Raw genomic sequence first — 27,821 nt, 5'->3', positions numbered from 1 at the left:
GGGGACAAGTCATCCTAGAGCAGGCGTTTCATGTCTTAGTTACTTTCTATTGCTGTGAAGAGACACCATGACCGAGACAGCTTGTAAAAGAAGCGTTTAACTAAGACTCATGGTTCCGGAAGGTTAGAGTCCACGGCCGTCGTGGCAAGGAACTTAACAGCCGGCAGATGGCTCTGAGCGCTGGATGAGAGCCAGAGTTAACTGAGAATGGTGTCCACTCCAGTGACACACTCTTCCAACAAAGTCATACCTCCTAATCCTTTCCATCAGCTGCGATAAGGGTGTGTGTGTGGGGGGGTTGGGGGTAATGACCAAGAATTCAAACATATGAGATTATGGGGGCCTATTCTCATTCAAACCATCATACCCTTTAATTTTGTGATCTTGGAGAATTTCATTTTGAAAAGCAGATTTAGGTGGGATTAGATTTAGCTTGTTCCCTATCGTGGTAGTTGACTTGCTGAATCCATGGTCATTGGTTTAGAAGGCATGGATCACAATCTAAAAATTGGTTTAGAAGGTGTGGAGTGACACTGTTGATCCCAATGACTTCAGAGGCACTGGTGGTGACTTAGGATATAGTTCATTTCATAAAATCTTCTGGAAGGGGGTGGGTTTAGACATGGTGATGTTTAGACATAATAGAAGAAAGGAACGTTTACAGCACAGAGTTTGAAGGATGTGACCTTTGTCCCAGATTCAAGCCTCTTCCCATTGCTCTGTCTTTAAACACACACACACACACACACACACACACACACACACACACACACACACACACAGAGCAGGGAGGGAGAGCACTTATTTTATTCATTGGAAACAAAAGATGGCATAAAGCTTGCCACTGCTCCTCTAATAGGGCATGGCATTCTAGCAGGCTACCATTATAAATCTGAGCCCCGTACATCGAATGCAGTAAAGTTACTACAATAACTGCTCACCACTTACTTTACAGATGAGGAAATAGGTTGAGCAGTTAGGCAAGAATGGCTAGGATTGTGCTGTTCTCTCACAGCTCTGCTGGTTCTGGAGGGAGATAATCCTCCAGACAGCCTATACCTGCCTGTTACACACACACACACACACACACACACACACACACACACACACCATGAACATGTGCACTCACACACGAATCCTTTATAGGTACATTGTTACACACATATGTAGATATGGGCATACATACACATATACCTTCCTTAAAGCTCATTGATTTTTAAGAACTGACACTTGAGTATTTCTTAGTTCTGATACACAACAACACCAGTGATATTGAGGTGCTTTTGTTTGTTTGCTTATTTTTTCTCCTATTCAGTAAGCTACATGTACAATTAAGTGGGTTTATTTGGTTTGCATATTGCATGTTTGGATTCGGCTACACTTATTTGTTAATTTGTGGTATGTGTGATATGTATGTTATGTGTGTGTGGTGTAATGTGTATCATGTGTGTGTATGTGTATATGTTGTATGTGTGTGTGGGGGGGATGCAGCCTAGAGGACCATGAAGTCAGTTCTCTTTATGATATGAGTTCTAACAGAATTCAATGTAGTGAGAATTTTGGAATTTTGGTTTCTTTTAAAAACACAAAAACATTATAAGAATATTTTTGCTTTAATTCCAGGTATGGGATATGGGGTGGCTTCAAACTGTCCACAGCAGCTGACTCTGCTCTGGTAGGAGTGTGATTTTTTCCAGCTGCAGATAGTTTATTTGATTGTGTGACATTTGGAATTCTGGGGACTTTTCAGAGGGTATATAAAAGCTGGGGGCCCCAAGATGGGGGAGGAGGAGATGAGTTGTTGTTGGTTATGGTTGTTAAGTGGGCAAAGAAGAAATAACAAGAAGAAATTAGATATCCTGACTTTGAAGGTCAAACTTGTCCCAAGGAACTCAATGGAACTCAGCAGGAAGTAGTCTAATTAATGACACCCTTTCTTAGCCCATCCCCTGATTTTATTCAGGGATCTCTTTCCTTTCCCCTCTAGTCTTTTGTCTCTCTTATCCACAGTTAGGGGGGTTGAAAGGGTGAAAAAAGGGGGGGGGGTGGAGAAGGTCGGGAGAAAAAAACCCTACAAAGTAGCAAAACCTGGCTACAACTCAGGTCTTCATGCTTTGCAGTAAAAGTGCCTTTCCCTGATAAGCCATCTCACCAGCCCAAATTTTTCTTTCTTTCTTTCTTAAAAGTTTGTCTTATTGTATTTTCAGTGCCCAGTTTTGAGTTATGAAAAGAGATTCTTGTCCCTAAGCCCCTGAGTGTGCCTCAGGGCACTTGGATGTTTTCTAATGGTGTCCAGGGTTTGTTGAAGACTATCATGCCCCCTTCTCCCCTACCCCCATCTCTCTGTGGCTCACTGTAACTGTGGGAACCAGAAGCCTCTGACCTTATTCCAGCTCTGAGCTGGAAAAGTGTCATGAAGTCACATGATGTTTGGAAGAAAAGGGGGAGAAAATTCCCTCTGATCTTTTCTAGACCAATAAGCTCTGCTGCCTGCCTCAGACTGAGAAGGGCCTCACTATGTAGTCTAGGCACAGCTTGAATTGTAATCCTTCCCCCTCTGTCTGCCAAGGGTGAAGCTATAGACACACATTGGGTTTAACCCATAAACTCTTAAGTGCTGAGAAATAGGGTCCCTCTAGGTAGAGGCCAGACCCCGTGGAGATGCAGATAATAGAGGCTAAGGGGAGTCTTGCCAGGCCCGTTGGGGCTGGGATAGTATTTCAGTACTGGTTGGTAAGATTCAGCACATGTATGGTGGGTTACCCAGGAAGGGACTGTTAGGTCATCTGGTTACACTCCTTTCTTTAATAACAATGACTACAGTGGTGACAGTTTAAGTTGTGATTCAGGAGGGAAGGGGCATATGCATAATTCACAGATAATTTGGATATCAAAAATTAGATACAAAGTATTCTTATTTTAAATTGGATATTCTCTGTATTTATATTTCAGGTGTTATCCCCTTTCCGCCAATATCATCTTCCCTCCCCTCCCATTGCCTCCATTAAGGTGCTCTCTCTCCCAACCTCCCTCTCCCATCAGTGCCTTGGTATTCCTCTACACTGGGAGAACTGGACCAACGTCCTCTCCTCTCATTGATGCCAGACAATGCTGTCTTCTCCTGCATGTGCACCTGGAGCCATGGGTCTCTCCACCAGAACTCATTGGTTGGTGTTTTAGTCCCTGGGAGTCGTGGCAGGTTTGGTTAGTTGATAATTTTATTCTTCCCATGGGGTTGCAGACCCTTTCAGCTCCTTCAGTCCTTTCTCTAGCTCCTTCCTTGGGGTCTCTGTATTCAGTCAAATGGTTAGCTGCAAACATCCTCCTCTGTATCAGTATGATACCAAGTATTCTAACTCCAGGACTCTTTCCCCTGAGTTAAGAAGTCATGGAAACAGGCAAAACCTTGTCTAGGGCATTATTAATAGATTGCATGTGACCACTGTTCCAGAATAGCTCTGTAAAATAGATGATTTGTTCAAAGGGCCAGTGTCTTCAGTTTGGAGGCCATGGAGCCTGAAAGTTGATATGAAACAAATTTCAGCTTAATGGAGAGGGAGGGAGGGAAAGGGGGAAAGAGATCCATCTGCTTCCCAGTCCCTCCCACTTATCTTTCAGTTTGTATCTATACCCTCATATTCTGCATTGCTAATTAATCAAATAGAACTGTCCCATATTTTTATACTGGGTTAATCATCTAGACCACTAAAGGCCTCTTTGAAATCAGAGAGGATTCCTTATCCCTGTGGCTTCTCAGTCATCAGGCCTTTACCTCAGATAGCTGCCTTCCTCAAGCGATCCAGCGTGATGAGTAAGCCAAACGTAACTATGGAAACATGAGCCCAATGGCTTGTTTTTATTTGATATACTGGATTGAACTATCTGAAATTCAAAAATGTATTCTATTATTTAATTCTTGCACTGAGGAGACAGAGGCAAGAGGATCTCTGTGAGTTTGAGGCCAGCCTGGTCTGCATATCCATAGGGCATAGAGAGAACTTGTCTCCATTTTTTTTTTTATTGGTTTGTGTGTGCCATAATGTAAGAATTGTTTCTCTTTCTGCTTGTTGAGACAGGGTTTTTCTTGTCTCTGCCTCTCTTTGTATGTAGGCTAGCTGGTTCAAGCTGATCTCCTTGTGTTTGCCTTTCATCCCACAGTAGGGGTGTTGGATTACAGATGGAGTCATAGCAGCAACCATGGTTCTAGGGATCAGATTTAAGTTGCCAAACTTGTGAGGCAAGTGCTTTCCCCTGCTGAGTACAGATATACTTAAAAAATTACATTGTTGTTTTTTTACTAAGTACTGCCCTTGCTGTTTTGAGACAAGGCCTTCCTATGCTCAGGCTAGCCTTGCTTGCCATCCTCCTGCCTCAGCCTCTCCAGCTGGTAGGAGAATACTACCAAGCCAGACACACTGAGCTCCTTCTTAAGTCAGTTGGGGGTATTTCGGGGTGTGTGTGTGGGTGTGTGTGTGCTTTCTGGCCTCCTTATTCAGTTTATTGATTTATGTGCCTCGTCCCTTTGCAAATACAGTGCTGAGAACACAGTAGGGCCTTCCATGTTTCCAGTGAGCACATTCTGACTCTGAACACTGCACCGCTTTTGTTTGTTTGTTTGTTTGTTGACACCTGGGCCTCAGTAGGCTTCCTATCCTGTAGAGTGATTTTTCCCACCTTAGTTTGTATATTTGCTGTCATGGTCTTTTATTCGGAAATGCTTCAATATATATTCTCTAAAACTAAGAACTCTTTAAGGTAACTGTCAGCAAGCGTATAACTGATAAACGATGACCTGTTCTATCATCTGTACTTTAGAGGCCCACAAACAACAAAAATCTGAAATGCCTCCACCCCAGGGTGCAGTCTCAGGGCAGAAATGTGTTTAGTACCTGTGACTCACCTCCTCTGATCGTGAACACAAGCTTTTTACAGCATTGGCACCTCTGGAGAATACAGCACCCCATCTTAGGAGTGTGGTTCTCATTTTTGGAAACACTAAATAAACCCAAAATGAGGTTGAGTTCTTTTTGTTGTTGTTCAGGGTACATGACAGGCAAGCCTGGATTTCTCAACATGCCATGGTCGGAGATATGTCGCTTTTATCTGCCACCACTGCCGACTTAAATTTTGATTACCTGGTGAAGCTCTTATCTGATATTTATGATCGCAAAAACGGCAGTTTTATAATTAGACGGACATACAAAGAGACGTGTGTTTCATTTCTAACATGTTGATTCAGTGAGACAGAGTTAGCTGAGGAGGTCTTGGAAACAGTCCTTTCATCCTGCTAAGATCTCTGGGTAGACGATTTACCCCTGGGAGCTTCATTCAATCCTATGCTCTGTGATGTGAGATAGGACCTAGGCTCTCCCTGGGTTCCCGGGGTTCCTCTGGGACGCCGGCTACTGCGGGCGGCGCACGGATTTCTCCGCAGCAAAGGGCGCGTGTCCGTGCTCGCGCACACCTGTTCGTGCCCGGGGTCCTGCGGGTCCGGCCGCCACGCGCCGTCTGTATCGCCCCACCGCAAGCTCCTCCTCCGTGGCGGTGTCCACCCGCCGGCGGCCGGGCACTGGCAGACGCGCGGCGACAGTGACGGCCCGGACCCTGGGCCCAGGCGGCGGCGGGAAGGGGCGGGCGCACGGATGGGCGCGACTGAGGCCGGAGGCACCGAGAGCCCAAGGCTGCTGTCCTTGCTGCTGCGGTGGCGCGCGGGCCGGCGGCTGCGGAGGATACGTTCGGCTCTTCGGGTGGAGCGGGGTGAGTGTGCGCGCGGTGGGCACCAGGACGGGCACTGGGGGTGGGGAGGAGAAGCCGGGACTAGGATACTCCGCAAAAGCCAAGCCCGAGGGCCTCGGACTCAGGCAGGGCAGGGGCGGGTCTCGTTGCGCTCCCTTCCCCCGCGTCCGGTCTGCCGGCTTGATTCTGCCTTGGAGAAAATCCTGGAGATACGCGACAGAATCTCACACAGGTCGGTTCCCCTCCTCGACCCCTCACCTGGCTCAGCTCCTGCACTGCGGTACATTTGGGGCGTTGATATGACACCCCAGGCTCCCTTCCACTTCGCATCTGAGCCCAGCCCAATCCCCTTTCCAACCTGTAGGCGCTCGGAGCTTCCAGGTTACTTCGAAGCGCCGCCGCCAGGAACTGCTTTTCAGGTACAAGGCCTCTGCTCGCAGTTGCTCATCATGGTCTGGATTCATTCCTTTCATTTTTATCCGGCCCCTCTCTCTGCCAGGACCCGAGGGGAACAAGATAGGCGTGTGAGACCATTTCTAGAGAGCAAGGCCAACATTACACTCCTAATGCCACCCTTCCTTGGGGGAACTGGGCTGGTAGAGGAAAAGGCAGGTGTGCCAAGAAGGCCAGAGGCACAGCCGCGGGGGAGCCTCAGACCGGTTGAGTTACTCCAGTAAGCCGGGAATGCGGTCTGCCAGCAAGGAGAACCACCTCATGGGTTCCAGGAGCTCAGCAAGGGGAAAGTAAGAGTTGTAGGGCAAGGATTGAGGCCTGGGAGGAAGAGTCGACATTTTATCTCAGTGAGAAAGAAGGCTTCTGAGTAGGGAACGACATGATCTATTGGTTCATGGTGTTTCGACTGCCATCCCAACCCTGTCTCTCCCGAAGTCTTTCCTGCCACCTGTAACCTCTTCAATTACCTATTCATCCCGTGTCTGTCAGATCACATCCTAGCCCTTTTTGCCTTTTCTACCAGGTGAAAAACGAGGTGTGTGTGTGTGTGTGTGTGTGTGTGTGTGTGTGTCTCCTTTTTGTCTATTTGTGTCATCTAAAGATCTTTTCTTCTTTGAGGCTAACATGCCTTGATTTCTAAAATGGCTGACAGATCCAGACCTGAAGCAAATTCCAACAGAACCCCATGGTGACATAGGCATCCCTACCTCATTGCTTAAGGATAACTATTAAATATTGAATAAGTAATAGACAAAGTTTGCTGGCACAGAATAGGGAGTATAAAATTTGACAAAGATCAATAGTCTTGCAAGTATTTATTTAACGCTGCACACAGGAGCTTTTGTGGATGGTAAAGAGACCCTTTAGCTTGTCATCACCACTTGCTAGCTCCTAAACTTTGTGCTTCTACTTTAATTAATGTGCACATAAAACTTCCTTCTTATATTAACCCAAGATCTGCTGCTGACACCCAGCAGAACGAGGAACGGTCAGCTCTTTTCTATAGGTTGCTGGGTCTGGGGATAGCAACAGGTACTCTTCAGAGACAATTCCATACATCATCTGGATCTGGGTAGGAAGGAAGAGATAGTTTTATAGTGTTAAAACCAGTCAGTTTTATAATTTTAAAACTAGATCTAACCTTACCTTTTATCCCAGCACCTGGGAGTCAGAGTCAGAGGCATCTTTGTGAGTTAGAGAGCAGTTTGGTCTACATAGTGAATTTTTGGACAGCAGGGGTTATGTATCGAGACCTCATCTCAAGAAAAACAGAACAAAACAAATAAACAAATATAGTTTTGTACTGAATGCACAGCATCCTCTACTTCTGTTCCCGGTTCCCATCTTACGGTTCATCCACAGTCTTACAGGCTATACATTATTCCTGTACATCTCTCTACTGTTCATTTCTCTTCTCATTCCCTAAACATACTGAGGCTAAGACTGAATAGATTAATTCAAACAAGATCTTGGTCAAATACACACATACACACACACACACACACACACACACACACACACGCACACATATAATTTATTTGTTTTCCTGAGACTTGGTTTCACTATCTGGCTTTGGCTGGCCTGGAACTCTCTAGATCAGAACTCACAGAGACCCTGCTATGCCTCCATCCTGTGCTACCACAGCATTCAGCTTTGGTCAGATCTTGAAAAAAGGCCTGGGAGGAAGAAGACTGTAGATGTTATCTATTCCCTTTGCTTTGTATTTGAGAAGATAAATCAAGAGATACTAAATGACTTGCCAGAGGCCTCCTAGCAGGTAAATGCCTAATTCAGGTCTGACTTTCTAAAGACCACCCCTGCTGCCACATCTCCCAGCCCAGAACAGACAGGTTCCCACATACTCTTGGAGGGGAGAAATAAACTGCCACCCAATGAAAGAAATATGTACCTCGGTTTTATCTGGTTCTGCAAAGTGTGATCTGATTTTTTTTTTCCCCATAATGACATCACTATCACCTGAACACCTGGAGCCACGTTCTTTGATGGTAGTCAGGTTACAATTTTTGGCAGCTGCTAATGAGCGGCACAATGAATGAGGCAGTGTAATCTTGGCCAGGAGCCCTTAATCTTTCTAAAATTCAGCCTTTATCATCAGCAAAACGGGGATGCTAATTCTTATGTCCTTGTAGCTGCGCTAATTCATGTTTGCCTAGTACACAGAGCCTCAGAAAAGGCTACTTATTATTTTTATGAATATTTGCACAAATCTTACACTTCAAGATTGGTCTTAAAGGCTCTTACCACTTTGACCTCTAAGGCTTTATGCTAATATATTTCTGCCAGTGACGATCAAGATTCTTGGTTCCTTTCTGTGTTCTGCTAGGCTTTTGGTTTAAATTTAGGTAAGTTTATTCTTTGACAATTTTATACAAGTGTATACTCCATTCTGATAGTGTTAGATGTTTTAATGCTTCCCTACTTGATGTGTATAAAATGATGCTTCAGGCCCTTTTATTGCTTTGTGTGTTTGGAGACAGTCTCATGTATCTCAGGCTGGTCTTGAACTTCTGATTCTCCTACTTGATCTCCTAAATGCTGCATATAGGCACGATCCCAGTATGCATCCATGGCCATTACAACCATAGCCATCCATAGTCATTTGTCTTCTTTTTTTTTTTTTTAAATAATGCTTTATTGATTTTAAAATTTTTAAAGACTTATTTATTTCTTTCATGTATGTGAATACACTGTAGCTGTCCTCAGACACGCCAGAAGAGGGCATCAGATCCCATTACAGATGGCTGTGAGCCACCATGTGGTTGCTGTGAGTTGAACTCAGGACCTCTGGAAAAGCAGCCAGTGCTCCTAACCACTGAGCCATCTCTCCAGTCTGGTCATTTGTCTTCTAAAACAATGAGTTCACTTGATAAATAGCAGATCTAAGCATTTTTTCACAAATGCTGGCTGCTCAGATGAGCCTCTATGAGAAGCTTGGTGCAGTCCTTTCCTTCCCTTTTATTTGATAGTTTGTCTTCTTCTCTCTTTATGGGGATTCTTTAAATACTCTGGGTTCTAATCAGTTATCCAGTTTAGATTTAATTATGTAGTATTTTCATTTTCTTTAGAATTCTGGGATCAAATTCAAGGCTTCTCCATGAATGGGAATATGATGAAGCTGTGCAGAGTGGAAATTAGCCCTTGCAATGTATCCAGCCTTCCCAGAGAATGATTTTCAATCACACTCAGAGTTGTTAAGTGTAGAAAAGGGACTATCCAGAGGGTAGATGTATTTTTGTAACCAGAAGACTTCTCTGGCCCCTGGGATTATGCTAATCAGCCCTGTGTTTCTCTCACCCTGCTGGTGCCTGAGATATGCTCTTTCTGGGAAGACACAGCTGGACTCAGCTCGGTCTGTACCAGCAGATGTTGATTTCCAGGACAGGAAGAGAGCAGAATACATGTCAGTTCATCGCTAGCTTGGCTTTTTGTTTCGAACAGTGTGTCTTTTTCTCTTTTAAACACATTAAATGGAGGTAATGGTTAATGGAATTAAACAAGATTGCAAATATAAGGAGTTTAGGGGCTGAGCAGGTGGCTGATGGAGGAAAGTGTTTACTGAATAAACAGGAGGACCTTACTTTAGATCCTGAGCACCCATGTAAGAACTGGATGTGACAAATCATATCTATTACCCTAGCTCCTGAGCACACCTGCATAACACACACACACATACACACACACACACTCATACACACACTCATGTATGTATGTACACATAAACATAAAATACAAGATGATAGGTGATCCTGACAAGAAACCACCACTTTGAGAGGCAGAATCTACTGACTGATGGTCTCAGGCCCAGTTTCTTCTCCTGACACATGTTCTGCATGAAGGCACATAACTGAGAGAGGGTCTTCAAATCGGCCTGTAGGCATCGGCAGTTCCTAGATGTAAAACTTCTCCACACTACTTTAGAATCACCAAGTCAAAAACTCTTGAGGCAGAGCCCTTAAATCTGTCCTTTAATAAGCCATGAAATAACCCCAGGGCAAGCTAAAATTGGTGAAAGTGACCTGTGAATGGAAAAGGGCTTTCATCCAGGGTACACCATTTGCCAACTTATGGCCTGAGTAAGTTACCAGGTATTTCTTGGGATCCTAAGCTCACAGCAATACAGGAGGATGATAGGATGTAGCCCCCTTTTTTCCAGGGTCACTGTGAATGACAAAGTATTCTGGCCTTGCTGCTACTTGTCTATGCAGCTTCCAGTAAATCACCTTACTTCTCATTCTCATTGGGACTGTAACATATATGTAGTACTGTGTGTCACCTAAACAGTGCATATATCTGTCTGACTGTCTATCTATCTGTCTGCTGTCTGTCTGTCTGCCTGCCTGTCTGTCTGTCTGTCTATCTTCATCATCATCTATATTTGTGTGTGTGTGTGTGTGTGTGTGTGTGTGTGTGTGTGTGTGTGTGTGTAGATGTTAGGGGAGGACTTTTAGCCATTGGTTCCTCCTCCCACTTTGGTGAGTCAGGGTTTCTCTTGTAGTTTTTCCAGAACAGATTGTCCCAGATGTTCTTGAAGGCAGTCTTGTCACTGGCCTTGTAGGAGTGCTTGGATTACTGATAGATTCCAGTGCATCTGTTTTGTTTTGTTTTGTTTTTCTTATTGTGGGTTTAGAGCTATAGTTCACCACCTCTCTAATGCCATGACCCCCAACCAAAACAATTATTTCCATGGCTACTTTACAACTGAAATTTTGCTATTGTTATGAATTGCAGTGTAAGTGTATGATATGTAGGCTGTCTGATATAGGACCTCTGTGAAAGGGTCACTCAACCACCAATGCGTTTGTAACCCACATGTTGAGAACTGCTGGTTTAGGGACTCAAATGCCAGCCATCAGGTTCACCCTGCTGGCTCTAGTTTCCACTGAGCTGTCTTCCTGGCCTACACCACCTTGCTTTATAAGTGAGAAAAAGGGCAAATCCAGGCAAGGTTGAACAATGCTTCCAATATGGCTTGGACCCTGGGATTTGAACCCAGTCAGCTTGATGTAAACATGTTTCATTAAAGCCATTGCTTTGGCAAATGAATTCTCCAGCAAATTTACACAAATGATAATTACACAATCCACCTTAACTGCTTGGAAATTGGTAGGCATTCCACAGGTTAATTTCTGTCCTTGTGACTGGTAGCTTGGCTTCCTGGTAATTCTGTCTTCCTCAAAGCCACACTGCCTGGCCCCTTCTGTGGTTAGTCTCCAAGAATACTTGGCTACACATCCCCACTGCTCAGGGTGATTTTTCTCTCTCCATTTTACCTCTTTAACTGCCACTTCAGTGCTCAGAGCAAACAAAACAGATTGAGCTGGGTGGAGAAAGTGTGGTACTTCTGAGAAGCCATCTCTGCATGCATGTAACTCAGAAGTAGCTTCTAACAAGAGAGGGACTGTGTGGGACTGCTGAGGGGCTTAGTGGCCAGTGGAGTTGCCAGAAGCATCCCCTTAAACCCAGATATTGAGACAGAGTGTCACGCCATAACTGGCTATTCAGAATGGCCTTTGTTATGAGTCTATTTGAAGCTTGGGGTCAGAGACATCAGTTAGTGGAAAGATCCGAGGCTTGGGCCTGTTTGTTCTTGTTCCTGAATGAGGCATGGTCTTGAGTCTAACTGGGAGGAAGGACAAGACTTCTGAGAGCTTGCCTAACTCTGGCTGGGATGTCGTGGGGATCAGAGATCTAAGTTTTGGTGAACATTGTGCCACAAGGGGATGCTAAGCCTCTTTCCATTTAATAAGACCTACAAATCTTATTCCGCCTGATTTTTAAAAATAGAAAGAAATATTCAATTACCCATATACAGTGGCCCAGGCCTGAAGTTTCAGCACTTAGGAATCTGAGATGGGAAGGGTGATGAGTCTGGGGCCCTATCTTTAAAAAGATGGATGCTGAGCATAGACTCCACAGAGTTGTTTTCTTACCTCCACTTGATCAAGAGTCATGGCATATGTAATAGCTCTTCCCCTCACTCTCCCCTCCTCTCTCTCTTCTCTCTCTCTCTCTCTCTCTCTCTCTCTCTCTCTCTCTCTCTCTCTGTGTGTGTGTGTGTGTGTGTGTACATCTGTCTGTCTGTATGTATGTCTATCTTTCATGCATGCTCTCTCTCCTGCACATAATAAATATTATGGGACTCATTGCACAATTCTTTAAACTTCTTTGTGTGCTTGAAATCTTTCAAAAGCAGTGTTAGGTAACACGTACATATTTGCAGAGATGGTCACACTTAAAAACAAATTCCTTTCTCTGACATATGAGTAGAAGGCCTCCTTCCTCCCACCCTTTACTACTTCAAATCTTGGTGCTCCTTCCCTGAAGCAAATGCAGCTTGACTGGGTTCAGCCAGCCAGTGGGCAAGTGCTCCTTTATACCATGGGCTTCACCTCCTTCCTGGGGTATAATCCTCACAATAACCTACAAACTAATTACTGTTTTCCATAGTTTAATGAGGAAAGCCGAGGCTTAGAGGGCTGACTCAGGTAATCATATTAACCTTAGAGCACTGAAGGGGACCTTCCTTCCTGGCACTGTGCCAGGTCTTTAACACTCTTGCCCACCAGGGCATCTTCTGTGTCAATACTGTATTTAAATAGCAAGTTCCAGAGATGAGAGCAACAGAGGGTTCTTTCTGTTGCTTTTCTCAAGACATGGCTTCTGTACTTCAGTAGAGAAGGTTGTGAGGGTTTTAGAAATGAAAAGAGATTTTTCAAAAATAATCTTGATGTATATGGGTTGTGCTTGAATATATCTGGTGCCCCAGGAGGCCGGATGAGGGCAGTGGATCCCCTGGGAGTGCTTGCTGAGAATCCAACCTGAGTCCTCAGGAGGAGCAGCTAGTACTCTTAGCCACTGAGCCATCTTTCTAGCCCCTATTTCTTAAAAGGCTTATTTACTTAGAAGTTATGACAGCTATTGATTTTTGTGTGCATGTGTGTTGTGATGCATGTATGGAGGGCAGAGGACAGTTTTCGGGGAGTGGTTCTCTCTGCTATGTAGGTGCCAGGGATTGAGTTCAGGTGACAGATTCCGGCTTGGTAGCAAGCACCTTTTCATAGCGAGCCACCTCACAGGACCTAAAAAAGCAGTTTTAGACTCCTTTTTTATTGTTGGAGTGGGTTGGGGTGGGGAAGGTATATAGAACTTGTAAGGCAATGCTAAGGCCAAATCTCTGGCTTTGAATATACCATCAGTTACACTCCAGCCCCAGTGTTAAGATGTTCAGAAGGCAATGGCAGTGCTGACCCATTTTTTGTAACTTAGATGTCATCTCAGGTCTAAAAATGGCAAATGTCAGTTACCTCATTGTCACATGCTATTATCCCCTACACTTATGGGGAGACAATTCATATTGCTGTGAGAACAGGGACTTGTCTCTCTTATTCTCTGAAATCCTAACAAGTAGAAGAGTACCTGCCAAACATTCTGTTTGTTGAATGAGCGACAGGAAATGATGTGCCCGTGTTACAGAATGATACAGAATTCTGTGTGTAAAGAATGACTGAAAGGGTTGCTGGAAACTTCCGTGCCTTTCAGTAGAGGGGTCTGCTGGTCTGGTTCCCTCACACCTCACAGTGACGCCCTGGCTGAGTCGCTAATAGGTTGGTTTGCAAAGCTTCCTTGCTTATCAGCTTATATCTTGGTGAAGCAGCTTTAGAGACCTATGTCCTTGCAGCAGACACGGGCCATTGTAGGGCACCCACTGCCGGAGAGCAGAGCCGGGGGTTGTTCCCGTACAGTGTGTCTGCAGGACTAAGAGCTGCGGGCAGCCCACCCTCAAGTGTTTGTTGAGTAAACGAAGCAGAGAAAGGGTATAAAGAGGAATCTCAGGGTTCTTCATCCTCTCTAAAGTCACTTGAAAAAAAGTCAGGGCCATACTGCAGACCTTCCATTGTCAACGTGAAGCAAGTCTCTCTGGAAGCAAGAAGAAACTAAGTAGTTGTATCCAAGGAAAGAAGAAAGGCAAACCTAGGCTCCAGATCCGGTTCCATGCCATGTTTTGGAAGTCGTGTTTACGTCTGTCTTCATCCTCATCCCTTCCGCTTCAGCATAAGCAATTTATGCTGAATTTTATAACCCTGCACACTGACTTGTATGCCATTATCATACCCTGGGTGCTCCTGCGTTGAGGAACTTCGCCCCCGGGATCGCTGACTGTCTGTGAATGACAAATCCAAAGTCAGGGGTTGCAGAGTCAGCCGGACTTGCTTGCTCTCCTTCGGCAGCAGGAGGAAACAGAATGAAAGATTCTGAAAATAAAGGTAAGGGGCTGACAGCAGAGGACTGGCTAGTAGATGCTTGGGGGAGATGTCACAACGTGGATGTGTTTAGTTTGTGCTGATGGCTGTTTTGATTACGGATGTATATATGTAATTTTTAGTTATGTAATATATGTCCTCGTTAAGTGACTGTTTTCCAAATACCATGTCATTCAGTTTTCCATTTTTTTGCATTACTAAACACATATTTTTATTCTTTATTTAATCTTGGCCAGGTGTGCATATCTCACAGTTTTCTTTAAAATCGTTTCCAGAATTTTGATACTTTTATTTTGGGGGTGATTACAATTGTTGTTAATCATTAAAATGTAGGGTTTCAGCCAATTATTGGAATAACTGGAGATCGTGGTACTTGAAACAGTTCGGGTTTTCTAGAGAGGCACTGACTGATAATCTCCAGATGAACGTTCATCTTTTTGGGAGGGCTCTGCAGGGAGTAGTAGTCGCTGACCTTCAGAACTGTTTACCTTGCACAGGGATGTTCCCCTGCAAACGCCGCCCCATAGTCCCTGGCCCCCAATCCCACTGCCCTACCAGCATGAATTCTGTCGGAGGGGAGGGTAAGGACAGAAACAGATTGATGTGAAAGTGCCCCAACCAAGGACTCTGGAGGATTTCGGGGTTCACCCCTGAGGCCCTGGGAAATTTCTGCCGCAGCCAGGTGGGGGTGGGGGGAGGGGCAACAGACCCCGGATCATCCCAGCATACCAGTGGTTCAGGATCGCACTTCTTTCTGCATCCTTGATTCTCTAGATCCTGGTGCTTGCAGAGGGGCCGCCATCTCCGTAGGCTGAAGCCCTTGTTAGGGTTCACCGGCCACGCTTTTCCCCTTCTCCGTAGCTGCTCAGTGAGCTCAAGTCACCAAAGCTGCCCCCGGCCTTGTGCTTTTTCCTTGGCTGGGCAGGTGCGCAGGTGCAGGCAGGTGGTGCCAGGTAACCACAGCCCCTGCCTGCCGGCACCCCTGGAGCAGGTATGATCTCCCCACAGGAGTCTGACCTCTGGTTGTTAAAAGGTTCCTACCTGGTGATGGACAGCGGTATATGTGCACTCACATAACCCGCAAACACCCGAGCAAAGAATGATCAGGACTCATTTACGATGTGATGGATACCAGGGCCCAGGGCCGACGCTGGCTTTCCAATCTACCAGAAGCAACGCAGTGCCTTAATGGCTCTGAGGTTTCTCTGGTGGCTGCTTTAAAAGTAACTGGTTGGGGCATGGGGCTGTTGGCAACATCAGCTCTGAGGCTTTGGATTCTTCAGTCACGCATTGAGCCATGCGGTTTTGGTGTTTAAATTTTAATTAAGCAGTTCCAGAGAGGAAGAAACAGCTGTGTGAGGCCTGGGTTCAGGTCTGTTTCCTACCAGCCACCACCCATGGGCAAATAACTCCTATGTGGTCAAACTATTCAAAATTGGTTTCCAAAGAGAATGTTTTCTTTCTATTTGCAGTGGCTAGAGAAAGGGTTAATGCAGAAAGAGGAAAAAAAAAAGCCTATTTGTCAAGTCATGCTAGGCCATAGACATGACTTAGAAACAAAGCTGTCTGAATGACAGGCTCAGGCCGGCTCAGTGTTTGCTAATGTTTAGAACAGAAATAGTCCCCATCAGCGTCTTTTAAGCTTCAGGTCTCCTGACCTTTTTGATGGGAACTGGTATTTGGAATTTTTGTATTGTTTTGTGTTGGAAAGTGCCATGGGCTAGGCTGGCAATCCAAACAGGCAGGTTCTGACTTGTTCAGCCATCTTGTCCAGCCATTAGAGACTGGATGAGACTCTTGCTTTTTTTTTGGGGGGGGGGTCTCAGTTTATCTCCTGAATGGAAAGATGTTAGATGACATTAATGCTTTTTCAGATCATGAGGGATTTGGATATACTGGGAGCAGGCACAGTAGAATAAATTCGTCTTAGAATGTGAGTAACTTGCTTCCTAAAGCTGTTGGTGTGTGTAGACATGTGGGCTGTATTCTGTTATTAGGTCTATGTTCTTTGAGTCCTAACCAAAGCACACTGAAGAATGATGAAACAAGCCATAGCAGACTAATTTCATTTTCAAAGAGCCTGTGATATGCAACCATGTATGTGATATCGCACCATCTCTATTCAAAGAAAGATGAAGTCAGCAGCTGCCCTCTGATTTACAAAGCTGTCTGAGAACCCAAAAGGTCATGAGTTAATGTATATCTAGAGCCTTTCAGGCCAGTTTCTTCCTGTGCTGGGAGATGGGTCTGTGTTGAGTGGATTAGATAGTGTGTGTGTGTGTGTGTGTGTGTGTGTGAGAGAGAGAGAGAGAGAGAGAGAGAGAGAGAGAGAGAGAGAGAATAAGGTGCTTGTATGCGCACAGGGATACATACACAGTTGAGAGAGGGTATGAAACTGTCCACCAGACCATGAGTTGTTGGCCTGAATATGAAATAAATGTACAAAAAAAAAAGCTGAAAAGGACACTGAAAAAGTACCAAAATGGAGGAAAATTTTGAAAGTCAATTCTTGTAATGACTAAGAGAGGAGCCAGGTGAAATTGCAGGAATTGATGGAGGTGGTGCATGCTTAGCATGCTGTCACAGAGAACTTGAACTCGAAGGAGCTACTGTCTTATGATTGGTGTTCAGGAAATGGTGGATTGTGGTTTAATAACTGCCTTCCTTTCTTTAACCTGTTCTTAGTACATCTTAAACAGCCAAATGAAGTTATTAAATATGGAAGGCATTTTATAACTTATGCCTGTTTTGTAACTTTATCTCAAAATGCTTTGCCAGCCAGGAAAAGGCATGTGCACAAGGCAATTAAAAGAGTTGAATGAGTTGACAAAATTGGCAAGTATGGTTACAGGGTTAGTAATAAACGTCCTAGAGCCTATATAATGAGCAGTGACTGTGTGACAAATTGTCTGCCAGGTTCTTTATATAGTGTTCCAGTAGTACAAGGGGACACTTTCTGTGTAGTGTCTACACAGACAGCAGTAGAATTGTATTCAGATCCAGGCCTTTCACCCCAGAAACCACTTCTTAGGTAGGTATGGGTTTGCAGATAAGTTTCACCATAAAATTTGCTTTAAAATAAAATTGCACAAGGGCTGGAGAGATGGCTTAGCAGTTAAATGCATGTATTGTTCGTGTACGGAACTTGAGTGTGGTTCTCAGCACCCACACACGAGACAGGTCAGAACTGTCTAATTCCAGCTCTAGGGGATCTGATGCTGTCCTGACCGCTTCAGTCACAATACATCCCCACACATTTATATAAATGAATAATAACAAAAATCTGAAGAAGATAAAATTGCCTGCATCAGTATTAGAACTAATACCTTGTATTAAAAAAAGATGGCTTTTGACTAATTTCCTAGTTTGTTTGGAAAGTAGACCTGGCGAGGTCTGTGAATTACCAGTAAGGACATAAAGGCAGAGATATGAAAGAACAAGGGAAAAAAAGGAGTGGAAATTTTTTGCATATAGAAGGCAGAGAAAATATTCTCTTCCAGTGCTTCTTATTTTGAGGTATTTTATTTAATATCAACAAAGGACATTCTGAGCAAACAAGGATGTGGCAAACACTGAGTGTGTGAGAGGGGCTGGGGCAGGGTCTGCACTGTACAGACTGGGTGCTTCATTCCTCAAGTCAATAAAAAGTAAAACAAAAAATGTTAGTTTTCGTTTCCTTTAACCAACACGAATCCTTTGATACCTTCAGAGAAAACACATTCTTTCAAGTTTTTGTTTTTGTTTTTGTTTTGTCATGGCAGACTTTGTCTGGTTGGGCTGGTGAGATGGTATTTTTGTGATTTCTCAGGGGTCCAGGGTATGAGTTAAGGCAGATTAGAAATTTTCCCATACCAGTGGTTATCAATGGAAACTGGATCAGCACTGGAAATCTACAACTAAAATTTCTGTTTGTTAGCTTTCATCAGCAGAAAGAAGCTAGAGCTGTTTGAGTTAGCTTATGTGATCTGTAACCTTCAAATGTTTTTGTTGAAGAGGTGAGACCCTTTATTGTTTTCCCAGCCTAGAAGGTATGTTGGTCTTTTACATATAGCTAAATTTCCAGGATTATCCGGATGTAGTGGTATATGCCTTTAATACCAGCAATCAAGAGGCAGAGGCAGGCAGAGCCAGTTTGGTCCTCAAAGTAAGTTCTAGGATAGCCAAGTCTACATAGAGAAACTCTGTCTTGAACTCCCCAAAGAAATTCCGAGGATTAAAAATGCTATCATATCTATGAAAGTTTATATCACTTAAGTTTGTCCCAAAAATCTTATCTAAAGCAATATTGGTATTTTGCAGGCTAGGAGGAAGAAATTGTAACACATCATTATTCAGTCTACATATAGATGCAAATGCCTGGCTACAATGTAACAGGGTTCTGCCTGAGTGTTTATACATTACAATTACTAATGTCATACAGTTTTTGCATGGTACATGTACTTGGTTGGCTACATTATAATGTAGTTCTGTTTGAGTGCTTACACATTGCAATGCATATACTTTGATATTGTCTTATTTAATTTTCACATTATGCATATACATGTGTGGGTATGTGGAGGCCAGATTGCTCCCAACCTTATCACTCTGAGCTAGAGTTTCTCACCAGCTCACCCTTGCTAAGCTGGTTGGCTAGTGAACTCTCAAGATCTTCCTGTCTCCAGCTCCTCTATCCCCCTACCAGTGCTGAGGTTGTAGTCACTTACAGCTATGCCTAGCTTTTTACATGGGTGCTGGGGATTTGAACTCAGGTCCTCATGCTTGCAGAAGCTAAGTTTTTCTCAGTTTCCCTGAATATTTTAATACTTATATGGAAAATTGCTTGGTTTCTCTCCTTTTGTTTTGGATTCTTCTTGTGTAGTGCTGGAGATCAAACCCAGAGCCTTGTGCGTGGTCAGCAAATACTACTATCTGCACTTCTCATTCTTTTAAAGATTATTTATTATGTGTACATGAACACTCTATCTGCATGTATACCTGCATGCTAGAACAGGGAGGCATCAGATCACATTATAGATGGTTGTGAGCCACCATGTGGTTGCTGAAATTGAACTCAGGATCCCTGGAAAAGCAGTCAGTGCTCTCTAACCACTGAGCAATCTCACCAACCTGCTCTTCTCATTCTTTATCTTCCTGCTTTATAAGGATTTGAGTCAATGTCAAAACTTTGGAATTATAATTCTGTAATTTTGATGCCTTTAAAAAAGATAGAGCACATATATAACTGTCTGTAATTGAAATTGGGCTGAGCAGAACAGACCCTATTTTTCTTTTTCTTTTCTTTTTTTTACACCTTTAAGGCAAGACCTTGCTGTGTGTGCAGCTCACACTGGCCTGGAACTTGGTTCATTCCTGGCTGGTCTTAGATGTGATTCTCTTACCTCAGTCTCCTGAGAGCTGAGGTTATGAGCAGATGCCATCATGTCTAATAGAGACACTGGGCCATCAGGGATGTAAATCTCTGGAAATGATGCCACTGGGTTATTGATTCTCTGTTCTACTGAACATGCACTTAAAATTTTTGTTTTTGAGTTGTTCCTAGGATACAGAAATGCGATGCATTTTTAGATCTTGGTTTTGTTTTGATGATCCTATTAAATGTACCTATTGCTTGCTCTTTGCCTGCTTGCCTTGTGGGACTGAGCATCTGCTAGATCCTTGGATTTCCACGCACAGCTGCTGCTGACCATTGTTGGGGAGTTGGACGACAGACTAAAAAAATTAGTGCTCAGCAGTCTCAATATAGGAAAAAAGTAAAAACTCACTGAATCTAAACAAATGTATAAAAGCTGCCAAGCTCATGAATAAGAAAATTAAAAATGTGAAAAGAGAGCTGGATCACCGCTATCAGGACTCAGGACCTGCCCACAAACAGCTGAGCACCCAGAAGAGCCTCACAAGCACTCTCCCACCAGAGCCCATGGAGACAGAACTCACTGCCTTCCCCAAAAGAGATGAACACCCAGGAGCAATCTCCCTCCTGAGCCCACTTGCCCTCAGACCGACAGGAGAGACAAGCTGCAGTCAGAGACAAAAAGACATCTATAATCACAGATAACAAGATGGCAAAAGGCAAGTGCAAGAACCTAAGCAATGGAAACCAGGACAATCTGGCAACATCAGAACCAAGCTCTCCCACTACAGCAAGTAGTGGATTTCCCAACACACCAGAAAAACAAGATTTATACTTAAAATCATACTTCATGATGATGATGGAGGTCTTTGAGAAGCACATGAATTAAAGAATTATAGGAGAACCAGGAGAACACATGTAAACAAATAGAAGCACTTAAAGAAAAAAAACCGCACCCATATTCATAAAAGAAACCCTACTAAAGCTCTAACAATAATAGTGAGAGACATCACCACCCCACTCTCATCAATGGACAGATCATGAAAGCAAAAACTGAAAAGAGACACAGTGAAACTAGCAGAGGTTATGAACTAATTGGAATTAACAGACATCTACAGAACATTTCACCCTAAAATGAAAGAATATACCTCTTCTTAGCACCTCACAGTTCCTTCTCCAAAATGGACAATATAGTTGGTTACAAAAGAGGCCTCAGCAGATATAAGAAGATTGAAATACTCCCATGCATCCTATCAGATCACCAGGGACTAAGGCTGGTCTTTAATAACAACAAAAACAACAAAAAGCCCACATACATATGGAAGCTGAAAAATTTGCTACTCAATGATATCAGCTAAGTGGCTGGATATAAAATTAACTCAAACAAATCAGCATCCTTCCTCTACTTAAAATATAAACATGCTGAGAAAAAAATTAGGGAAAAGACACCCTTCACAATAGTCACAAACAACATGAAATACCTTGGTGTGACTCTAGCTAAGCAAGTGAAGGACCTGTATGACAAGAACTTCAAGTCTCTGAAGAAGGAAATTGAAGAAGATCTCAGAAGATGGAAAGATGCCCCATGCTCATGGATTGGAAGGATCAACATTGTAAAAATGGCCATTTTGCCAAAAGCAATCTATAGAGTCAATGCAATTCCCATCAAAATTCCAACACAATTCTTCATAGAGTTAGAAAAGAGCTATTTGCAAATTTACATTGAATAGCAAAAAACCTAGGATAGCTAATCCTATTCTCAACAATAAAAGAACTTTGGGGAGAATCACCATCTCTTACCTCAAGGAATATTACAAATCAATTATGATATTGATTTACGGTATTGGTAAAGAGATAGGCAGGCAGATCAGGGGAACAGAATTGAATACCCACAGTAGCCGGCACCATGGCTCAGTATAAATTTACTTGCTGCCAAGTCCAATGGCCTGATCTGATTCTTGAGACCCACATAATAGGAGGAGCAAGCACACTTTCATTTGTAGCTATAATTAATTTTTCCTGTAAGCATGGCTATTGTAAATATTGCAAGTATTATGTTATTAATTTTTATAGACTAGTTTATAACTTCTATCATTATCAAGAGAGTCATGTAGAAGTATACTTCATCTCCAGGCAATTGACGTGGTTCTGTCTAGTTATTTCTTTGCTATTGACTTCTAGCTTTCTTCTACTATAGTGAGAGGAAGGACTGTGGATATATTTGTTTTTTAGAAAAAAATTCTTCATTTTTTTTTCTACCCTACATATGATTGTCTTATGTATGTTTGAAGTATGTATACACTGTGTATGCAGTTTAAAATGTGCACACTAATTTGCTTAGTTTAAAGCACATGTAAGCACAATAATGTTGCTTAGTTTAGGTATATTTATTATTTCATTTTTCTTAAAAAGCAAAGATTTATTTTTATGTATGTGTGTCTGTGGTTGTCTGTGTGGTGAACGCCATGTGTGTCTAGGTGCCTCTGGAGGCGAAGAGTCCATCAGATCTCCTGAGCTGGAGTTAGAATGGTGAGAGCTGATGTGCGCACTGGGAATTGGACTTGGTTCTTTGGAAGGGCAGGATGCTCTTTAACCCTGAGTCACCTTTACTCACTTCTTTGAGATAGCCCAGGCTAGGCTGGAACCCACTGTGTAGCCCAAGCTAGCCTTGAGGTGGTATCTGTTTTCTTACCTATGTCTTCTAGTTGTTAGGATAGGAGCTGCCATTCTCATCTTTGCCTTTTGAAGGGTAGTGCTATTATGTGTGTGTAATTCTGGGAGAGGTCAAGAATGATAGCACATACTGTGGAGGCTCGGCTGGGAGAGTCTTTGAGTTCAGAAGTTCAAAGCTGGAAAATAGTGAGACCCTGAATCACAACAACCCCCATACCCACACACGCCCCAAACCCCCAAACCAAACCACCAGCAAACCCTGAGCTGGCAGATGTTTTATTCTGCACTTAAGTTTATATATATAATAAAATAAAAATACATTAAAGTGAGTTTTTATTGGCACATTGACATTGTATATAGCATGAGGGCTCAAAGCATTTATGATCAAGTTACAAGTTGTTGTATAGACTGGATCTACAAACCTTTGCCCCCACCCAACATGCGTTTCTTGGATTTCCTAGTTTCAGGGCTATGTGTTGTGTTAACTATGTGCTTCCTATCATGTCTGCTCATTTACTTGGCTCATTCTTTTAGCATTGTGAACCTAACTCTCCTTTCATCACAAATAAAAATTCTGGTGGCTCTCGAATCACCAGGAGAGTAACCCAGCCTATTCACGTGACTCAGAGCTGAAAGGTGGTCATGTGATTGATGGTATGAGGTCATGGAGATTGTGGAAAGGCTTTTCATGTTTTCTATTAAAATTAGACCAAGAAACAAGTGGGCACTTCCTTTCAGTCTCTTTTGATGTGCTACTTCACTTCTAGAGGGGAAGATATGCCATGGAAGGGGGCCTTGGGTGCCACAGTTTTTAAGTGCAGTCAGATTGTGGACTTGCATTGAACTGAGCATGTGTTATGTTTACTTTTCTGTACATATGTTACACACCTGATAAAATTTCTAAAAATAAACCCTTTGATGTTGAATGCTCTGTTTTTTTCAATATTGAGATAGGTTTCACTCTGTATCCTTGGCCGGCCTAGAGTTCAGATATGTTCACCAGGTGATCGTTCTTACAGCCATTCTGTGAAGCTGCCTCGCAAGTGCTGTGATTATAAAACTGCTTGCATTCCTGATGATGCCGAACAGTTTATAAAAGCACGAAGGACAAAGGAAGCTTGGGGACCACTGGTGAAGGTCAGCCTAGTCTTATGAATGAGATCACTAGGAAGGGATGGAACTAGGGAACTGCAGATGTCTCAGAGCTGGTCACCTTCTGATTCTCACTCTTTATACTTTTAAATTTGCTGATCAGAGTTGGGGGATGGAGGATGCTCTCAAATCCCTAAAGCATCCCCACGAATCAACACCTTCCTCCTTTCTACATTTCCATCTTGTCCTCATTCTCTTCCTGCTTTTTAAAAATTATCACTTTAGAATCATTTGAACATATACACACACACACAAACTAGAGAGAGAGAGAGAGAGAGAGAGAGAGAGAGAGAGAGAGAGAGAGAGAGAGAGAGAGAGAGAGAAAAGCTTTGTGCCTGTGAAATCTAATGATAGCCTGATTCAAGGTACAGCTGTTCCTCTCTGGGAAATTTTTAGTATGGGGCTGCATTGTTTAAATTTAGAATCCTTTTTCAAGTTGAGGGGGTGGTGGTAGTTTGCAGAAATTGAACCCTGCTGTGACTCCTGCTGCTGCAAGATAAATGGGAAAATCTGGTAACTGGCTTAAGAAGGAGAGGGCCCAAGAAAGGGACTTGCCTTAATGGCACAAAAGTAGTGGCACTGGCCTTTAATCCCAGCACTCAGGAAGCAGAGGCAGGTGAATCTGAGTTAGAGGCTAGTCTGGTCTACATGGCAGGTTCCAGGAAAGCCTGGGCTACACAGAGACATACTGTCTTACAACAAACCACATCATCCTCTCTGTGAAATATAGACTGGTGAGAATATAGTGTCTTGGAAAGCCATATTTTAAACTTAAAATATAAATATTTAAACATTAGCCAAGTATTAATGATTGCTAAAATGTTAGCAATCAACATTGTTAGTATCAATATTAAGATACTAAAATGTAGTTATGTATTTGACATATACATATGCATATCTAAATATCACCTTCTGTTGACTTTCAGTCACTGTGACAAGGTAGCTGAGAGAAATTATCACATGAAAGGAGAGATTATTTTGGCTCACAGTTGTAGAGATTACAGTTCTTGTCTTTGACCTTTGACCTTATTGTTTTGGGGTTTTGTTGACACAGTATATTATGATAGGACCATATTGTGGGTTAAGCCCATTAACCTCAAGGGGGTACACATGTACACAACAGAGAGAGAGAGAGAGAGAGAGAGAGAGAGAGAGAGAGAGAGAGAGAGAGAGAAATTGTCTTACTCACTAAGGAGTTCAGGTTGGCCTTGCACCTGTGATAATTCTCCTGCTTCAGCCTCTTGAACGCTAAGGTTATGGGTAGTATCACTCTTAACAATTCATTCATTCATTTATTTTTAAATTAGAACTGTTTTTATTTATTAATGTTGTCCTTGTGTGTAGGTCATGTCAAGTGCAGGAAGGTCAGAGAACAACTGTGTGTGAGGTTGGCTATCTCTTTTCTAGGTAGGTTCCATCCCAAGGATGGGACTCAGGACTTTCATCCACTGATCCATCTCGATGGCAGCATTGTCCTTGCTTGTGACAGTGTCTTCCTATTAGGAATTAGAAATGGTACATTGAAAATGCCAAGCACAGTACCTGGTAGTGAGTAGGTGAAAGCATATGCCTAAACCCCTAAAGGCACTTATGAAAATCCAGCAAAGTACAGAGAAAACTTGCATGACCATTGTCAACAATCTGGTTCCTTGGAGAGGACACAGGTTCCAGCAGTCCTATCTGTCTCTGCTCCTGCACCCTTCCCTCTCTCTTTTTGTGACTTTTTTTTTTTTTTTTTTTTTTTTTTGGGCTTATTTCAGTGGACGAGAGAGTTATTTTTGGTCTTCAAAGAAATGAAGTAGCTAGGCAGAGAGTCATCCATTGGCCTGGAAGTGAGGAAACCCGAGGTTCTGCTTATTCTCTGATCACTGGTTCAGCCATTCCATATTCTGTTCTGATTTTTCTCATCTGCAAACATGGGAAGGGTAGGTTTTATAATAGATGTTTCCACACTGGGTTTATGTGAGTTTTGGGGTTGTGTGGAGTTGTTCTTGCATTCTAGTAAGTTTGTGTCTCATGGCTGAGGCCAAGTGTTCCCTAACATACACAAAGCCTGTGTTTGATTCAGCACTTAAAAAGGAAAAAAAAAACTAGATGACAAAGGAAAAATTAGATTTGAAATTTTATGAATGAAATACAATTGTACTTTAAAAAATTGAGATAGACATCAGACATAAAATATACCCTTATGAGTATGTCTTATGAAGTATGCTAATCTGTACATTTTACAGAATGTAATTATGTAATATAAAATTTCACCCATATTGTAGCATGTAAGATGCATCTTGATTTTTTTGGTGAGTGTGCATGGTCTTGTCTGACGCAGAGTCTTGCTATGCAGCCCAGACTGGCCTCAAATTTGTTCTTCTACCTTAGTCCCTTGAAGCTCCATTCCAGGTACAAGCCTCCATAACCAGCCTCCTTTATTATTTTTTATTAAGCATTTTCAGAAAATTTTTCTTATGTTTAGATAAAAAACTGATTAGCCTATTAGAGAATGCCAGTGTAGGGATGTGCTCTGTGTTCATTCAGATGTAAACCAATTTCAGTTTCTTCAGTTTTCAAGCAAAATGCTGTGTTTAGTGCACATGGAAGCTTTTAAAACTCCCATTGCCTTAAAGCCTGGAAACCAACACCCTGGTCAGCCAGTCTCTCATCTCAGGATCTACGGTGGTGTCTGGGATCAGTCTTCCTTGGATGACTAAAGTGGTGGTGAGAGACTTAGGCTGGGCTGGCAGGTTATTACGTCACTGGACAAGATGAGATGGAAGATGGACTGGTGGGCTTTATCTGATTGTCCCTGGGGGCATAGGTCCTTGCTTTTGTATCCCTAGTATCCCTAAGGGGGTATGAGGAAGACTGCTGAGGTTCTAGTCCATAAACTGATGGAGTTTGTGGGTCCTGCCTTCCCCAGAAAGTCTTTGAGGTCATTTTGTCTCATCTCAGTTGCATCTCTGTTGTTTCTTATGGAGCCTAGCACGGATAAGCTATTCCATGAGTGTCTGTTAAATAAGCAGTGTGCAGCTTATGTATTGCTGACTTAAAAAAGGAAAGGAAAACAAAACTCACCCAGCTCGAACAATGATGCATTCCTGTACCACCTGAGCAGGAGAGTAGTAAGTTCAAGCCTGCTTTGTTCCACAGCTAAAGGACAAACACAAACAGATTAAAATCCACCACCACCACCACCACCACCACCACAACAACAAATCAACAAATTATAGAGTTGTCAGATATTTCAGAAATGCACAGTGAAGCCTTGTGCATACTTTCTGAGTATAAACTTTATTTATTTACGTGTGTGCACACGCATGAGTGCAGGGACTTGTATGTGTGCAGGTCTAAAGTTGATGTCAGATGTTTTGTTTGATTGCTCTCCAATTATTTCTTGAGGCAGAATCTCTTGCTGAACCCAGAACTCCCGATGTGGATAGCAGAGGTAGCCGGCCTTGCCCTCTGGTTGTCCTGTCTCTGCTTTCTGTATGCTGGTATCATAGACAGCCACTGTGCCTGCCTAGGTTTTACTTGGGTCCTTGGGATCTGGACTTCATCCTTATATTTGAACAGAAGCTATTTCCTAGGCCCCATTCACTCTCCCATGTCTCTCTAGTACAACATCAAAAACAAGCTGACACTTAGATGTCATCAAGCTTATTTAGGTTGTGCACATTACATATGAACTCATGTGTGTATTTGTATATAGCTTTGTGCATTTTCTTTTAGCATACTGTGATCTTGAATAACCACTGCTGTACTTGACAGTCAAGTAAGTCATGACTATCGGCTTCCTGGTGTTGCTCCTTCAAAGCCATCCCTTTCCCTTAATCTTTGGCCCCTAAATTCATTTCTTCTTCATCTTTCTAATGGCTATTTCCAAAATAAAATCATGAATTTTCACTTTCTCTTACTTAGCCTGCTTTCCTTGAGGATAGCGGAGGCAGTGTGGACCAATACTTCCTTTCTTTCTCTGACTGTGTACTAATCTGTGGTATGCAGACTCCACAGCTTGTTTCTTCAGATTTGAAAGACACAGGAGTTGTTTCCTGGTCTTGTCTGTGGGGAACAGAGTTGTTTGCTCTGTAAACAGAGTTGTATAGCTGTATACAACTTCCTGTGTGAAACTAAGATTTCATTTCTATTTGACAAAGAGCTTAAGTCTATACTTGCTGGGCAAT

At 43.0% G+C, this 27,821-nt stretch overlaps 1 protein-coding gene across 2 annotated transcripts in view; it reads left to right on the top strand.

The window, feature by feature from the left end:
* Positions 1–5,642: 5,642 nt before the first annotated feature.
* The window catches only part of DNAJC6 (DnaJ heat shock protein family (Hsp40) member C6), a gene marked incomplete at both ends in the record, with an annotated part of 162,005 nt that continues 139,826 nt past the window's right edge, over positions 5,643–27,821 (top strand). The window contains one exon of one of the 2 annotated variants that reach the window (XM_080921046.1): positions 5,643–5,757. In XM_080921046.1, the coding sequence (XP_080777172.1) occupies positions 5,643–5,757 (115 nt within the window). Of the gene's footprint in view, positions 5,758–14,377; positions 14,475–27,821 lie in introns of those variants that run through there. The other variant, XM_080921047.1, reaches the window with a different exon arrangement.

The sequence above is a fragment of the Micromys minutus genome (assembly GCF_963924665.1).
Source record: "Micromys minutus genome assembly, chromosome: 9".
NCBI classification, from domain to species: Eukaryota; Metazoa; Chordata; class Mammalia; order Rodentia; family Muridae; genus Micromys; species Micromys minutus.
Note: the sequence above shows the minus strand (reverse complement) of the source record. Positions and strands in the feature narration are given on the sequence as shown.